This window comes from Neoarius graeffei, chromosome 24, assembly GCF_027579695.1.
Source record: "Neoarius graeffei isolate fNeoGra1 chromosome 24, fNeoGra1.pri, whole genome shotgun sequence".
NCBI lineage: Eukaryota > Metazoa > Chordata > Actinopteri > Siluriformes > Ariidae > Neoarius > Neoarius graeffei.
Genome location: NC_083592.1, coordinates 38,448,206 through 38,466,042, shown reverse-complemented (window position 1 = coordinate 38,466,042; position 17,837 = coordinate 38,448,206). Strand labels below are relative to the sequence as shown.

At 42.3% G+C, this 17,837-nt stretch overlaps 1 protein-coding gene across 3 annotated transcripts in view; it reads right to left on the bottom strand.

Moving 5' to 3' along the window:
• Positions 1-17,837, bottom strand: part of dapk1 (death-associated protein kinase 1) — a 175,389-nt gene that overhangs the window by 104,186 nt on the left and 53,366 nt on the right. For all 3 annotated transcript variants that reach the window (XM_060907201.1, XM_060907200.1, XM_060907202.1), the window contains exon 3: positions 1,642-1,863. In XM_060907201.1, the coding sequence (XP_060763184.1) occupies positions 1,642-1,863 (222 nt within the window). The remainder of the gene's footprint in view (positions 1-1,641; positions 1,864-17,837) is intronic.

The window sequence follows — 17,837 nt, the reverse complement described above, 5'->3', positions numbered from 1 at the left end:
TGCTGGATACCCCCAGATTTACTTTCCGCCTGACTCGCCATTTCAGCATACTCCATATGTTTTTTTTTTGTAGTTGACATGCCGCGTGCAGTCATCGCGACCACCATGAGTGATGTTAATGTCAGTTCTACACAGTTTGCAGTGTGCGTATCCATTGCCCTTTTGACAGTGTAATGCACGGCCATTCTACCGTATCGAAAATAGCGCGAACAAATGTGCGGAATCTGCGCATGTCACACACAGCATGTGTGGTTGTCGTAAAAATAAATAGCCTAGCCGTGAATCGCGCATGGATTGAAAAAGTCGCTTGGACATTTAAAAACAACTCACTGGAATTTAAGACCTTATAATAATTCCGTACAGAATAACACTGTTTGCCGTAACATCGTATTTACTAGGGCTGTAACGATACACCCAACTCACGATTCGATTCGTATCGTGATTTTTGACCCACGATTCGATACGCCCACGATTTTTTTTAAAATGTTTTTTTTAAAGTAGTAAATTTGACTTATTAACATTTACTTACTTACATTAACTATTTAATAACAAATAATTCAGACCACTGCAGAGAATGAGTAACATGTATGCAAAAATGAACAAATGTATATCCAAAGATTGTTTTATTTCTCAAAATAATACTGTTGAGCCGGAAGCTCTGTTTTTTTCGGTTCTGAAAAAGTCATTTTTCCAAATCGTGTAAATCCGTTAAGATTTTTTTTGGGGGGTGGCTCTCTCACTGTCTCACTCTCATAGGGCCAATGATTTTCTGTGATCGCGGAAAACAGATGGAAATTATGGAATTTTTATGGTGAAACATTGCTCGCGTGTCAAAATGTAACTGCCGCAGAAGGCTTCCGCCCAAGCAGACATGCCTTCAGTGTTGCCAGACATTGCTAACGTTTTCCACCCCAAAATATGTTCAAAACCAGCCAAAAAGCACCTAAACCTGCCCAATCTGGCAACACTGCATGCCTTTCCGGTCAAGTGATTGTGATTGGCTTGTGGCACACCTAGCCAGCCAATGAGCTGCTTGTTTACAGATTCGCTCCCCACGTCGCAACCAGAATGGCGACCGCTTAAAAGAAATGAATGCTCTGCCAGTGGCGAGTGTGGACGTTGCGTGACTCGCAGAAGATTGTCGCAGGTCAGCGAAAAAATGACTTACTAATAGATATAAAAAAATAAAAGTAATTTAAGTAAGTTTAAAATGTAATTTAAATAAAAAGTATTCATAAATTGAAGTTTGGAAGCGCCTCTGTTTTTGGGCTGAGGAGAAGTTTGAAAGGGTGTACCGCGATTCTGCCTTCTTGTATCGCGATACGGATCGTGGCTCTGCGTATCGCGATTTCGATTTCGATACGCATATCGTTACAGCCCTAGTATTTACGTAACTTTTCCGTACAAAATACGGCCAATCCGTACTAGTAGGCATCTCTGGAGTAAGGACCGACAGTCTAGTCTAATCAGTTCCACTCATTTTTCCCCCCTTTGAACATCGTCAGGAATCAGACGCCGCGTTCAACCGATTCCCAAGATTTCAACCCATTTGACATTTCTGCACCTAAAATATAAAGGCAAATTCATTTCCAAAATCATATTTCTATCTGCATTCTGAAAGTCAAAAGGTTTTATACTCACAGCTCGAGGATGAGAATGACCTCACTCTTGTTCTCAAACACATCGTGCAGAGTGATGACATTGGGATGCTGGATTTGCTTCAGGATGCTCACTTCCCTCTCGATGTCCTCCTTGGACACCCCGCGCCGACTCGACTTGCTTCGACGCTTCTTGATGAACTTTGCGGCATACTCGTATCCTGTGCTCTTCTTGCGACATTTCCTCACCACGGCAAACTGACCACTGGAGAACAACAACAGATGACTTGTGGTTAAGTTAATGCACTGGTTTAAAAAAACCCCCACATAATTACAGCACATGATCTTGAGCCTTAATGCATTGTATTATGGTTTCTTTTAGAGAAATCACCCTGATTGTGTGTAATACCATAAAGGCAGGGTTGAGATAACATTATGAAATACAGAATCTCTTTAATTAGGAGCATGCTTTTTATATCTTGCAACTTTGAGCCATGTTCTCAGTCTGCAGCACTTCACAGTCCTATTCGACCACATTCACAGCTCCCCTCGGTCACGATGCAGGCTGTGAACAATTTCCAAGACGTAGCGTCTCTGCCAGAAGCTCACAGTAACCCAAGTCGAGAAGACATCGTGTAAAAATCAGGCATGCTGCTAATCTCAACTCAACTGAGAGAACAGGACAATTCTTGTGTTTCACTGGTTGACTCAATACATGAATAACTAATAATCTAGAACATAGTTTCTGTCCATACTCTATGCCGTATCTATTTGTTGAACAGCTATGGCAGAGACACCAAATATGGACTTTGTGCAGACGTAACAATCTGCCTTGGGGAAAGAAACATTTCTGAACATCGTCAGGAAGGAAGGAAGTCTTTTCATTGCAGCTTTCTCATGTTAATGACCTCCATTTCAACATGGCTCCAACCTTTTGTCACCCCAACACCAAGACGACCCGCAACAGACAGACATGCCGCATTTGCATTTTTATCTTGGCCTTAGGACATCATGACAAAGCACAGACTCTTGCAAATCAAGGTTTATGAAAGAAACCACATTTCCGCTACACAGTATCTGGGGATCGTTATATTACCTGACTGGAATGCTTACATTCGAAATGCTGGTCAGAAATAGAGCAGAAAGTGTTTAATTTTCTATAACAGTAGCTCCGACGAGACAAATCACAGGTTCATTAATGTGACCATTCTAATGCGTTATCGTTTCTATAGGAAGGGCTCGTTCATAGGGATTTGCGAGTTTCCATATAATCCAAGCTACTAATAACAAACGCATTAAAACCATTGTTTAAATACGCTATACGACCAAACGTTTGTGGACGTCTGCCCATCAAACCCACAGCTTCGATGCAAGAAGCGCATAATTGTATACAATGTCTTTGCAGCTGTAGCATTATAATCTTCACTGGAACTACGAGGCCTAAACCTGTTCCAGCATGACAACGCCCCTGTGCACAAACCGAGCCCCAGGAAGACATGATTTGCCAAGGTTGGAGTGGAAGAACTCGAGTGACCCGCACATAGCCCTAAGACCACCACTGAACACCTTCTGGATGAACTGGAATGCTGACTGAATCCCAGACTTCCTCATCCAACATCAGGGCCCGATCTCACTAACGCTCATGGCTGAATGTAGTCTGGCTAACGCGACAAAGCTCTACGAGCTATTGGTCTGGCCAAGATATTAAGCCCAACCGTTTCCCAGAGCCCGTGGTTGACCCGCCTCCCTGAAATGCCTCAGTTTTCTACTGGTCAAAGCCAGAAAAGGCTGTGACGAAGCTTAAACCAATCACATTACTCTTTCCTCTGACGTATGTGACGCGACGGGGCTAACTGGTAGATTAAACTCTTACCGAAGCCGGTCGGGAGCAAGGCGAAAACGTCCTTCCTTTCAATAAATACCTCCAGGGCTGCTCTTTGCTCCGTTTTCAATGAGAACTTCCCGTTGAATGCTTTCAATACAGCATCTATGCGTAATAGATGCGGAAGCGTGAATGAAGCGCTTCCGGCATAGATTCTGTAAACAATCTATGGCTTCCGGTCGCAGTTCTACTACGTCAGTGCCTTGAACACGCCTCTACCCAGGGCCGTTGGAGATGCTCAAAGTTGATTGGTTCCCGATTTTTCGGGAGCTTGGAAGAGCTGTAGATAGCTTGCCTGGCCAGACTAAGCTCGCAACAGGCCCTCGTGTTGCGTCACGCTTAGGATGGGTGGGCCCAGGCTAGGCTGAATGAGCAAATACCCACAGCCACGCTCCAGAATCTAGTGTTAAACCTTCTCAGAAGAGTGGAGGTTTTTAGAACAGCAAAGGAGGATTAAATCTGGAATGGAATGCTCAACAAGCACATGTGGGTTGATGTTCAGGTGTCCACAAACTTTTGGCCAGAGAATGTAGGAGTGGTTTGTTTAACATTTATAGGAGGATTCTCCAGTATCAGGACTCTGTAACACAGTCAGAGATAAAGATATTCCTTTACGGGAAAGGCTTCAGGATACAGTAAACTGAGCTTCAAAGTTTCTTGACAACAAGCTCCGTCTTTCCGTCTTAGTCATTTCAAGAGAAAGCGAGGGAGGGATGACCGTTTACAGCTGCTCGAATGTGAACGCTAACAGGAAATGACCCGTTGCACAGATTTGTTTGTGCCATGTTTTGTTTGACATTTAAGACACCACCACCAGTGTTAATACCAGGCGAAAGGAGTTGCCTAAACTGCTCCAGTCCAATATCTAGCCTTGCTGAGCAGCTGAACTTGGATGCAAATAAATAGGAAGCAGTTTGCTCGCTCTCCGTAGCAGTCGGAAACCCGGCATTGTTTACAGAGACCCCAGAGTTTACCGTCCGATCTGGTACAAACCGAAACCTCATTTACTGCCCTGTTCTGTCATTCATCATTTATCAGTGATGCAACAAAAATGCCATTAACATGCAGGCATTTATTTCATTTAAAAAAAAAAAAAAATCTACAGTACCAATCAAAAGTTTGGACACCTAATTCAATGGTTTTCCTTTATTTTTATTAATTAAAAGACACTCCATGTCAAAGTAATGATGGATGTCGTTTCTCTTTACTTAGTTGTTCAGTTCTTGACATAATATGGATTCCTACAGTTGGAGAATCAGGCTATTTACTGTATGTTTATTATTTACTATTTGATCTCAAACGCATTAAGGCGGCAAGAAATTGGGCTAATTAACTTTTGACGAGGCACCTGTTAATTGAAAAGCATTCCAGGTGACTACCTCATGAAGCTGGTTAAGATAAAGCCAACAGTGTGCAAAGAGGCATCAAGGTAAACGCTGGCTACTTTGAAGAATCTAAAATATATATATTTAACTACATAACAGTTATTCCATGAAACAGAGTCATACATGAGCTGATAGCTGACGAGGCACGTAGCACTAAGTTGGCTATAAGCCATGTATGATGAGCATTTTTATTTTTAGCAAATTTGATAAATAAAAACTTGATACAAAACGTACGACAAAATAATTTCCGCTTAGAATGTAAACTAACCGGCGAAATGACTATCAATTTGTGAAAAATGCTATAATACAGTAACAATGATTCTTGAAAAATAAATACTTTCATTCCATATTTTGTTGCTTTTTTGGGGGTTTTGTTTTCGAGTTTTTATTTCGTCCTCGGTTAGTTCAGCAACACGCTCCACCATTTTGTTTTTCCTCTACTCATGGTATACGAGCCGATAGCCTAGTAGTAGCCAATCAGAGTGTGCGATTGCTCATATCCAGTGATTGTGGATAGAATAATTCCATATCTTATTTCATAGTTTTGATGTCTTCAGTACTGTTCTACAATGCAGAAAATGGTCAAAATACAGAAAAACCTATGAATGAGTATGGGGTGTACAAACTTAATTGGTACCGTAATTGAAACATTTGACAAGGTTATGGAAAAAAATTTAAAAACTCAGCTGATCACTGGAAATGTAACTTAATAAATTCATCTAGAACTCACTTTTTGCTTTATTTAATAACTTGTCTAGAGTTTGAATTGAGTAATATTAAAAAAAAAAAAAAAAAAAACTGCTGAATTTCTTTTACCAAATCGTTAACAATACACCCCGAGCGTCTCTTATACAACCCCGATTCCAAAAAAGTTGGGACAAAGTACAAATTGTAAATTAAAACGGAATGCAGTAATTTACAAATCTCAAAAACTGATATTGTATTCACAATAGAACATAGACAACATATCAAATGTCGAAAGTGAGACATTTTGAAATTTCATGCCAAATATTGGCTCATTTGAAATTTCATGACAGCAACACATCTCAAAGTTGGGACAGGGGCAATAAGAGGCTGGAAAAGTTAAAGGTACAAAAAAGGAACAGCTGGAGGACCAAATTGCAACTCATTAGGTCAATTGGCAATAGGTCATTAACATGACTGGGTATAAAAAGAGCATCTTGGAGTGGCAGCGGCTCTCAGAAGTAAAGATGGGAAGAGGATCACCAATCCCCCTAATTCTGCGCCGACAAATAGTGGAGCAATATCAGAAAGGAGTTCGACAGTGTAAAATTGCAAAGAGTTTGAACATATCATCATCTACAGTGCATAATATCATCAAAAGATTCAGAGAATCTGGAAGAATCTCTGTGCGTAAGGGTCAAGGCCGGAAAACCATACTGGGTGCCCGTGATCTTCGGGCCCTTAGACGGCACTGCAACACATACAGGCATGCTTCTGTATTGGAAATCACAAAATGGGCTCAGGAATATTTCCGGAGAACATTATCTGTGAACACAATTCACCGTGCCATCCGCCGTTGCCAGCTAAAACTCTATAGTTCAAAGAAGAAGCCGTATCTAAACATGATCCAGAAGCGCAGACGTCTTCTCTGGGCCAAGGCTCATTTAAAATGGACGGTGGCAAAGTGGAAAACTGTTCTGTGGTCAGACGAATCAAAATTTGAAGTTCTTTATGGAAATCAGGGACGCCGTGTCATTCGGACTAAACAGGAGAAGGACGACCCCAGTTGTTATCAGCGCTCAGTTCAGAAGCCTGCATCTCTGATGGTATGGGGTTGCATTAGTGCGTGTGGCATGGGCAGCTTACACATCTGGAAAGACACCATCAATGCTGAAAGGTATATCCAGGTTCTAGAGCAACATATGCTCCCATCCAGACGACGTCTCTTTCAGGGAAGACCTTGCATTTTCCAACATGACAATGCCAAACCACATACTGCATCAATTACAGCATCATGGCTGCATAGAAGAAGGGTCCGGGTACTGAACTGGCCAGCCTGCAGTCCAGATCTTTCACCCATGGAAAACATTTGGCGCATCATAAAACGGAAGATACGACAAAAAAGACCTAAGACAGTTGAGCAACTAGAATCCTACATTAGACAAAAATGGGTTAACATTCCTATCCCTAAACTTGAGCAACTTGTCTCCTCAGTCCCCAGACGTTTACAGACTGTTGTAAAGAGAAAAGGGGATGTCTCACAGTGGTAAACATGGCCTTGTCCCAACTTTGAGATGTGTTGTCATGAAATTTAAAATCACCTAATTTTTCTCTTTAAATGATACATTTTCTCAGTTTAAACATTTGATATGTCGTCCATGTTCTATTCTGAATAAAATATGGAATTTTGAAACTTCCACATCATTGCATTCCGTTTTTATTTACAATTTGTACTTTGTCCCAACTTTTTTGGAATCGGGGTTGTACTTACTGAATATTCTGAGAGACTGGAAAGTATGCAATAGAGTATGTGATGAAATAATATTTAATATAAACAAAATTATTTTAGTGTTATAAGGACTGGTTTATACTGTTTAAATCATAACCGAGAGTTTAATAATAGTAACTCAAGATATACGTTTGTCTACTTGAATTGCAAGGTTAATAATTGCATGGAGGGAAATACACACACACACACACACACACACACACACACACACACACACACACGAACACAACTATCCCTCATGACCTTCCGAGCTTGGCTTTTGGCAGGAGGACATGGCTGAATGCTCGACACCCTTAAATGAGAGGATCAAGACTTCCTCAGCCGTGCCAGTTTCCATGGTAGTCGTAACATGGAAGGAAAAAGGAGGGATTGCTTCCTCAGTCCACTTCATACTGCAAATTGCTGCCAACCCCTGCTGTACACTGAATTGCAAACTAGCGTCACCCACGGCCCAGCAACCACTTGACAAAGACGACGACGCCGTCTTCCCCTCATGCGAATCGGCCCGTTAGGGAAGCGATGCCCTCTCAAGAGCCATCCTGGTCTGATCTGAAAAGAAGATGGGGCAAACGCATCAAGACATCAGTCTGACAAGGCTCTTGTGCTCCGAAGATTTGGAGCTCCATGGTGATGAAGAGTCTTGTTAAAAACGATGGATGTTCAAAGGCCTGGCCTGGTGAAAGTGCTCTCCAGACTGGGCACTATGGGAGTTTTGTACAAACCAACAAGCACATCATTATCCTACTTTGATATTCGAAGCCTAGCCTATATAACAGATGTAATGAGCACAGCCGAAACTAAATTGTATACCAAGTTGTATAATGTTTTTAAAGCCTTTATGTGTAATATATGTGTTACATGGAGGAGCTCCATTTGGAAATAAATGCAACACATTTTCTGCATCTTATAAGCAGGAAACACCAATCCTGGAGCGAGCGCCTCGGCAAATTATAAAAGCTTACAGCATTATTGCAAAAGCATCAAAAGCCGAAGTTCAAAATTTAGCAACAGAAGTACTTTAATTGATATTGAAATATGTTGGCCAAATGCGCACACAAACAGAACATACTCCAAATTCAGACTGTTCGTGTTCCTACTTTTTATGAAGCAGCAGCAGCCTTTATTTGGTCACACGTACAGTCGAGCACACAGTGAAATTTAACCTCTGCATTTAACTCATCTGAAGCAATGAACACATGCGCACACATACCCCCAGAACAGTGGGCAGCTATACTACAGGGCCCAGAGAGCAGTTGGGGGTTAGGTGCCTTGCTCAAGGGCACCTCAGCCCAACCTCAGACCACGGCTGCCCCATGTTAACCTAACCGCACGTCTTTGGACTGTGGGGGAAACCGGCGCATCCCCACGCAGACACAGGGAGAACATGCAAACTCCATACAGAAAGACCCCTGTCAACTGCTGGGCTCAAACCCTGAACCTTCTTGCTGTGAGACAACAGTGCTAACCACTACACCACTGTGCCACCCACAAAGCTCTTTATCATTAGGTACTAAATGAATAATTAACTCAAAGAAATGTAAACAGTGCTGACTGTTCATCAGGACTCAAGAAGCAAGGTGCTGCTGTCTGAGCATTAACGTCACGTTCTCCCTCAACACATGCAGGACAATGCTAGTCATAGCTAGCCTAGTAAACTAGACCCACCCGCCTAGCGGCCAAAAATATTTTTGCCTAGCGAATGGGTCTAGCCTCGCACCATATAAACAAAAACACCCCGGGCATCAAATCGTGCCCGCCAATCACAACGCAAGGTTTTTGTTTGGATTCTTTGGGCGGGCTTTTACAGGAGTGACGACAAAGCTGCGCGATGCTGGAGAAAGCACAACAGGAAAGATGGCTATGGCTAGTGAACAGCGCGTGTTTGACTCCGCTTTGGAATCAGTTTTAGAAGAATTAGACTTGGAGTTTTCGTTGAAACATGAGCAGGAAGAGGCTCTCCGCTCATTCCTTTTCAAGAAGGACGTTTTCGCTGTTTTGCCGACCGGCTATGGCAAAAGTCTGATCTACCAGCTGGCTCCGCTCATAGCCAAAAGGATGGGGCTGGTTTGTGCAGTACGAAGAATTAATAAACAGCTTTGAAACATTACTTTTTGATTGTTTCTTATTTTCCCGTAATTTTAAATTTAAGGGAAATTATTTCACCAAACACCACTAAATAAAAACTCTCAAAAACAGTTTAAGCAAACACTTGAAAAACACTTGGGAAAAAAAAAATGTGTATGTGGTACAGACTCCAAACTTGTGGTCATTATCTCCAAACTTCTTAATATCTAGAACCTGTTTATTAATTAATACGCATTTTGAAAAATTATTTATTTCAACGCCTCCCCCACTGCTTTCTGTCGCTCTGACTACGTCACAGTCACTGTTGCGCTGATTGGTCAGAGTGTTGGCCTGTACGCACAGAGACAGTTTGAAAGACAGCGGTTTGTTCTTCCTACCCGATTCGGAAATGTCTACGGATCGAGGCCAGACTAAATATTCACATTTAGTCTGGCTTGCCAGGCTAAGTCATAGCAGTATACTTAATTATTCCACAAAATCGAGTCGTACATGAGCTGATAGATGATGAGGTACGCAGCGCCGAGTTGGCTATAAGCCATGTATGTTGAGATCGAGTGGAATAGCCATTTTATTCTATCCACATTCACTGGATTTTGAGAAAACGGAGCATTATTTTTTCCCAAATTCGAGAAATAAAAAATGTCTGACAAAATCATTTCCACTTAGAATGTAAACAAACCGGCAAAATGACAGTAGCAATTTGTGAAAAATACTATAATAATTCTTGGAAAAAAAACAAACAAAAACCATTCTTGCCATCAAATGCTTTCTTTCCATATTTTGTTGCTTTTTTTTGGGGGGGGGGGGGGGGGGGGGTGTGTTTCGAATCGAGTTTTTATTTAATCCTTGGTTGGTTCAGCAAAACGCGCCGCCATTTTGTTTTTCTCTACTCCCGGTACATGAGCAGATAGCCTAGTAGTACTGTAGCTAATCAGAGTGTGCGATTGCTCAGATCCAGTGAATGTGGATAGAATAATACACATTATTTTGGCATTTTTCACCTATTGGTAGATATTACAGAAATAATCAGCAAGAGTGCTCTGAGAGTACAATATCCCCCGCTGGCAACTGTGCCATAACTCTGGTAAAATATGTGACTGAATTGAACGAAATTGCAATATGCGCATCACTGACATGTACCAAAGAATCCCGTCAAGTTTCATGAAATTCCTCCCAAAATTGAGAGAGGAGTTGATTTCAGAAGGTGAGCACCCTTCCCGGGACGGACGTCACCACGACGTAATCCCCCTACGGGCCTTTCGGCCAGTGGGGGATAATTACCTGCTGCCTGTAATATCTGTTTGGGCTCTGGGGGACGACGACATGACCTCTACCTCACATAGTGGCTAGTGCTTTTTGATTAAATGTTAAGTGAAATTATATTTGAATGACATCTGATGCAACAATACAGTGTTGTTCTCTCTATACAAGGACAAAGATATTTCTTCACATTTGAAGTTACTGGAAAAGTGACTTGTATGCTGATGGACATCATTCGAGGCCAAAAGCTTCCCAGAAAGATCTCATCTCATCTCATTATCTCTAGCCGCTTTATCCTGTTCTACAGGGCCGCAGGCAAGCTGGAGCCTATCCCAGCTGACTACGGGCGAAAGGCGGGGTACACCCTGGACAAGTCGCCAGGTCATCACAGGGCTGACACATAGACACAGACAACCATTCACACCTACGGTCAATTTGGTGGTGTTTACATTAGACCGTATCAGCGGATCATCAGATTAACGTTTTTAAAACGATTCGCGTGCACACAGCAACGCCAATACACGGATACGCTAATCACATGACTAATCAGACGGCACATAAGTTGAAATGTGTCAGTGCGGCTCAGCGCTTCCTCCTCAGCGGCTCGGCTCCGCACAGGCATCCTGCGCTCCAAATCACTCCGCCCTGAACAGCGAGTGCCCTCTGGAGGGTGCACACTCCGGCCCTGCGCAGCTCACAGAGCGCGCGAGTGAAGCGCACGAGCAGTGATTCGGGACTGAGCCGCTGTGTGTGTGATCCCAGTGCATATCGGGCATGCGCAAGTCACTCACCACTTGCAAGTGGAAGGATGGCAAGCCTAAAGACAATCATAACTACACAATGGGCAGTATTTGCATCTTACCATGAACAACATTAAGAATGACAAAGCAAAGCATTATATTCATACTTTTATACTCTTTAATGAAAAACAAAAAGGTGATACAAGGCGGAAACAATAGCAGGAAGTGAAGTCCGTGCCGTTTATCAGCAGTCGCGTCACATGACCAACGTGGCATGACCAACGCCAGCGAATCAGGAAGGTGGATGTCACAGTGACATTGTCCAATGACGACGTCAGCTAGAGCTCAGCACTGCGTTTCCTCGTATCTCAATGTTTACACAGCACTGGATCAGATACGAACTGGGTTGAATACGTGGGCCCTGGCGGATTCAAGTTGTTCCGCCTGTGGAGTTGTTTCCCGGCGTTTTAATGTGAATGGACAGTGCATCCGCGACGAAAACGAGACGGATACGGTCTAATGTAAACACCACCTTAGAGTCACCAGTTAACCTAACCTGCATCTCTTTGGACTGTGGGGGAAACCGGAGCACCTGGAGGAAACCCACGCGGACACAGGGAGAACATGCAAACTCCAAACAGAAAGGCCCTCGCCGGCCCCGGGGCTCGAACCCGGACCTTCTTGCTGTGAGGCGACAGCGCTAACCACTACACCACCATGCCGCCCTTCCCAGAAAGATTTCCTAGAAAAACCAGACCAACACTTACCCACCCTTTTTTCCATGTACAGAGCGTGTCATGTGATATTACTGTAAATCATTATACAAGTAACTTTCTAAACATGGAAAAAAAAGTAATAACTAGCAATAACACCAGGTTATATTTAATACACGACCAGCAAGTGTACTTTATTATTAGTGAGAAAAAGGTATGAAAACATTAGCGTATGAAATACCATACTATTACGGTGACGATGAAGGAGGACACTCCAGCCACATACAGTGCATCATACAAGTCAGTGTTTTGCACCCCAATCCTTCAAATTAACATACATAAAAATGGGCTGATGACTTTGTAATGGCAAAGAAGCACCACAGGGTCATGAGATTCACACTGGAAACACAGTTAATAATATGCCTGAATTTGAGGACATATAACCGTTCTCTCCCTCTATGCACTAGCTGCTGAAGCGACTCACCCATCCCTCGTTCAACTTTAACCAGGGGTGCACATTTGTGTCAGTAGAGGACAAGCACCAGTGCATCCGTGTTAGGACTTGGCTGGAAAGTTTATCAATAAAAGATCACTATGAAAAATCTGAACACACACACACGGCAAAACCAACTTCTGAAAGGCAAGTCAAACCTAAGATTAGAAAACCTCTAGCGTTGGCTCGTTAATGTAACTGTGATGGTGGGGTGGGAAAAATATGTTGCACAATACTACAGAGAGAAGCACATCATGTTGTTGCTGTTATTGTACAACACACTCCAATGTCATTAGGGATGATCTTAACCCAGGCTGTCCTAACTGAGAATCCCAGATATAGTGGGAGGGTTATGGTTGATAAAAGTCCTCCTGGTCTGCTTTTCCAACAAAAAGAGTTAGCTGAGACACATTCTTTCGGCATACACAAGCAGAAAATCCCTCTTGTTAATGATACCTGTGGGATTCTCCGAAGAGGCTACACTGAGAAACTCAAGTGGGCAAAACATCCAACTATGATTAATGATTTAATTAGCATTTAAAGCAAATAATTTCGCCTTTACTCATGGACTTGAGAATGTGGGAGACCCAGACGAAGGAGATTTTAACTTCCCCAGAACTGAGTTGTCCTTTGTTATGTTTTCAGGATGGGGCTTCCAACTTTTGCCTACTTTGTCTGAAAGGGAAACTTGAGCTGGACCATGGGGGAGGACTGGAAGCAGGGACATCAACACCCTTTTCTCCTTTGCACTGCTGCTTTCTGTGTACTTTTAGGCGGGCTACTGGAGGTGCTCCTCAAGTCCAGTGAACTTTGACAGTAGCGGGTGGAGGTTGGTTTATTAGGGATGTGTGTTTTGATCTCATGCTACAGTCGTCAAGTATTTATAGCTACAATGGTGCTTGAAAGTTTGTGAACCCTTTAGAATTTTCTATATTTCTGCATAAATATGACCTAAAACATCAGATTTTCACACAAGTCCTAAAAGTAGATAAAGAGAAACCAGTTAAACAAATGAGACAAAAATATTATACTTAGTCATTTATTTATTGAGGAAAATGATCCAATATTACATATCTGTGAGTGGCAAAAGTATGTGAACCTCTAGGATTAGCAGTTAATTTGAAGGTGAAATTAGAGTCAGGCGTTTTCAGTCAATGGGATGACAATCAGGTGTGAGTGGGCACCCTGTTTTATTTAAAGAACAGGGATCTATCAAAGTCTGATCTTCACAACACAGGTTTGTGGAAGTGTATCATGGCACGAACAAAGGAGATTTCTGAGGACCTCAGAAAAAGCGTTGTTGATACTCATCAGGCTGGAAAAGGTTACAAAACCATCTCTAAAAGAGTTTGGACTCCACCAATCCAGTCAGACAGATTGTGTACAAATGGAGGAAATTCAAGACCATTGTTACCCTCCCAGGAGTGGTCGACCAACAAAGTTCACTCCAAGAACAAGGCGTGTAATAGTCGGCGAGGTCACAAAGGACCCCAGGGTAACTTCTAAGCAACTGAAGGCCTCTCTCACATTGGCTAATGTTAATGTTCACGAATCCACCATCAGGAGAACACTGAACAACAATGGTGTGCATGACAGGGTTGCAAGGAGAAAGCCACTGCTCTCCAAAAAGCACATTGCTGCTTGTCTGCAGTTTGCTAAAGATCACATGGACAAGCCAGAAGGCTATTGAAAAAAATTTTTGTGGACGGATGAGACCAAAATAGAACTTTTTGGTTTAAATAAGAAGTGTCATGTTTGGAGAAAGGAAAACGCTGCATTCCAGCATAAGAACCTTATCCCATCTGTGAAACATGGTGGTACTAGTATCATGGTTTGGGCCTGTTTTGCTGCATCTGGGCCAGGACGGCTTGCCATCATTGATGGAACAACAAATTCTGAATTATACCAGCGAATTCTAAAAGAAAATGTCAGGAAACCTGTCCATGAACTGAATCTCAAGAGAAGGTGGGTCATGCAGCAAGACAACGACCCTAAGCACACAAGTTGATCTACCAAAGAATGGTTAAAGAAGAATAAAGTTAATGTTTTGGAATGGCCAAGTAAAAGTCCTGACCTTAATCCAATCGAAATGTTGTGGAAGGACCTGAAGCGAGCAGTTCATGTGAGGAAACCCACCAACATCCCAGAGCTGAAGCTGTTCTGTACGGAGGAATGGGCTAAAATTCCTCCAAGCCGGTGTGCAGGACTGATCAACAGTTACTGGAAATGTTTAGTTGCAGTTATTGCTGCACAAGGGGGTCACACCAGATACTGAAAGCAAAGGCTCACATAATTTTGCCACTCACAGATATGTAATAGGGCGGCACGGTGGTGTAGTGGTTAGCACTGTCGCCTCACAGCAAGAAGGTCCTGGGTTCGAGCCCCGGGGCCGGCGAGGGCCTCTCTGTGTGGAGTTTGCATGTTCTCCCCGTGTCCGCGTGGGTTTCCTCCGGGTGCTCCGGTTTCCCCCACAGTCCAAAGACATGCAGGTTAGGTTAACTGGTGACTCTAAATTGACCGTAGGTGTGAATGTGAGTGTGAATGGTTGTCTGTGTCTATGTGTCAGCCCTGTGATGACCTGGCGACTTGTCCAGGGTGTACCCCGCCTTTCGCCCGTAGTCAGCTGGGATAGGCTCCAGCTTGCCTGCGACCGTGTAGAAGGATAAAGCGGCTAGAGATAATGAGATGAGATGAGATATGTAATATTGGATCATTTTCCTCAATAAATAAATGACCAAGTATAATATTTTTGTCTCATTTGTTTAACTGGGTTCTCTTTAGCTACTTTTAGGACTTGTGTGAAAATCTGATGTTTTAGGTCATATTTATGCAGAAATATAGAAAATTCTAAAGGGTTCACAAACTTTCAAGCACCATTGTAGCTATAAAGCACCACTGTATAGTATTTCAGCACTAGTATTTATTACACACAAAACCATAACTAAATCAAATCAATCACGTTCTCATAGTACTGGTACCAGAGGTTATCTAGGACATACTGCAAAGGCCATGAATAACTGCCATAAAAGATGGTCCATCAACCATCCTCATGGTAAGACTGCCTTATGACTTATTTTTGTCAAGTCAAGCTTTTCCATTACTGTACATGTTTATGCTCCATTTCCAACAAGCCACAAGCCAACATCTGTATCCTTTACGTCCCTTCAACTTCAACCTCGGTCCATCTTTACATCAGACTTAAAAGCAAAAGCAAGCTGAACAGGTAGTTACATTAGAAAGTTAGTGCCATGAAGGAAAAAAAGACACTGCATGAAAAATCTCTCCCCTGGTCAAGGGGGGGGGGGGACGACAAAAAAAACCAAAACCAAAACGAGTAACAAAGACAAGATTCAGGAAGGGCGATAAAGATGAAAGAAGCCTCCGCTTTCCATTTTCCGGAACACCATCAGCTTGCGTAACCAACACTGATCGTGAGCAATAATTAGATTTCTAGCTGCATGTATCTCATTATTCTTACTTTTTTGACATCTGCACATAAGCAAATGTAAGCAGATAGGGAGGAGCTGCTTCAGAAACCGGAAACACCACAGAGAGCTTAAAGAAAGCATCAAGTACAATACAACACCACCACCATCACAGACTTTGCCGGAAATTTTTCTTTTCTTTTTTTTTTTAAAGCAACAGCAGCAAGTTTGAATTTTGCATCATGTCTTGCTTTTATGTTATTTTATTAAAGGGTTGTAAAAAAGATATTTACCAATAATTTTTGTTCCCGAACTTCAGAGCTTCAAATACTAGAACACACTGCATTACATTACTGGCATTTAGCAGATGCTCTTATCCAGCGCGACGTACAACATACCCAAAGCAGCCAGGGAGTAGTAGGAGTTAGGTGCCTTGCTTAAGGGCACTTCAGCCTTTCTTGCTGGTCCAGGGAATTGAACTGGCAACCTTTTGGTCCCAAAGCTGCTTCTCTAACCATTCGGCCATTGCTTCCCCACTTCCGATTAACCACACCCACTCTCTATGAGCAGCTTTCACCCTATTATCAGGGGCTTCAAAGTTTGGGAGAATAGAAGGGTACAAATAATTTACAGCAGGGTGCAAAATGGTAAAATGTCTACCAGCGGCAGACATAATGCACGCAAAGCGTGCAGGGATTATATATATATATATATATATATATATATATAGAGAGAGAGAGAGAAAGAGAGAGAGAGAGAGAGAGAGAGAGAGAGAGAGAGAGAGAGAGAGAGAGATGCAAGTACGAATTTTTCATGGGGCGGGATGGCTTGGAACAGGCCATCTAAAATTGGGATAACATTTACCCGGGACGGGTATTTGAGGCGGGTCGTCTAGCTTAAGCTTGATTAGCGTTGTTACGCACGCCAGTGTTTCCCACAGAAATTTTGGAGACAATGGGGGAGGCGCGGGGGTTGTTTAAAATTGAGTGATATGTTAAATATTAAGTTATTACTGAAAAACTATTGATTAAAAAAAACAGACACTGAGAAATGGTCCTATAAACAACTTTACCAATATAAAAGATTACCAGGACTACAAAAATGCAGAAAAATAGGCTTTACTTATCCAAATGCACCTGTTGGTTCAAAAGTTAAAGTGCAGAGAACCTCACAGCACAACATGAAGTTACCTTAAAATATAATATAAATGCCTCAGCTTTCATGTAAGAAAAAAAAAAAAAACTATTAATACTAGTACTGTGTGCAGGCAGTCTCTCCTGAAGACTAAATTAAACAATAATTATAAACTAATTTTTCAGTGAAAAATTAACTATCAGGAGCAATATCAAGATACCCTCTCATACTGATGCCAGTTACCTTTCTCCAAGCCGATCTCTGCTTGTTAGCTCAGCCTGTCTCCCCAGTTTTACTCCTATTCATCAAGGTGAGTTAGGAGAGATAGTTCAACAGCTAGGTTCTGCTACCTGCTCTCTTGATCCGTTACCTACCAAGCTGCTCAAACAGGTTTTCAGTTGTTTAGCTAGTGACATTCTCAATATTGTTAATACGTCTCTCCTATCTGGTACTTTCCCTTCTCGTCTTAAACATGCGTTGGTTACTCCTCTACTAAAAAAAACATACCCTTGATCCCTTGGCTTGTGAAAGTTATAGGCCCATTTCTAACCTACCTTTTTTAGGTAAAATTCTTGAGAAGGTTGTTTACAAGCAGCTTTACTCTTATCTGTCTCAACACTCTCTTCGATGCCTATCAGTCTGGATTCCG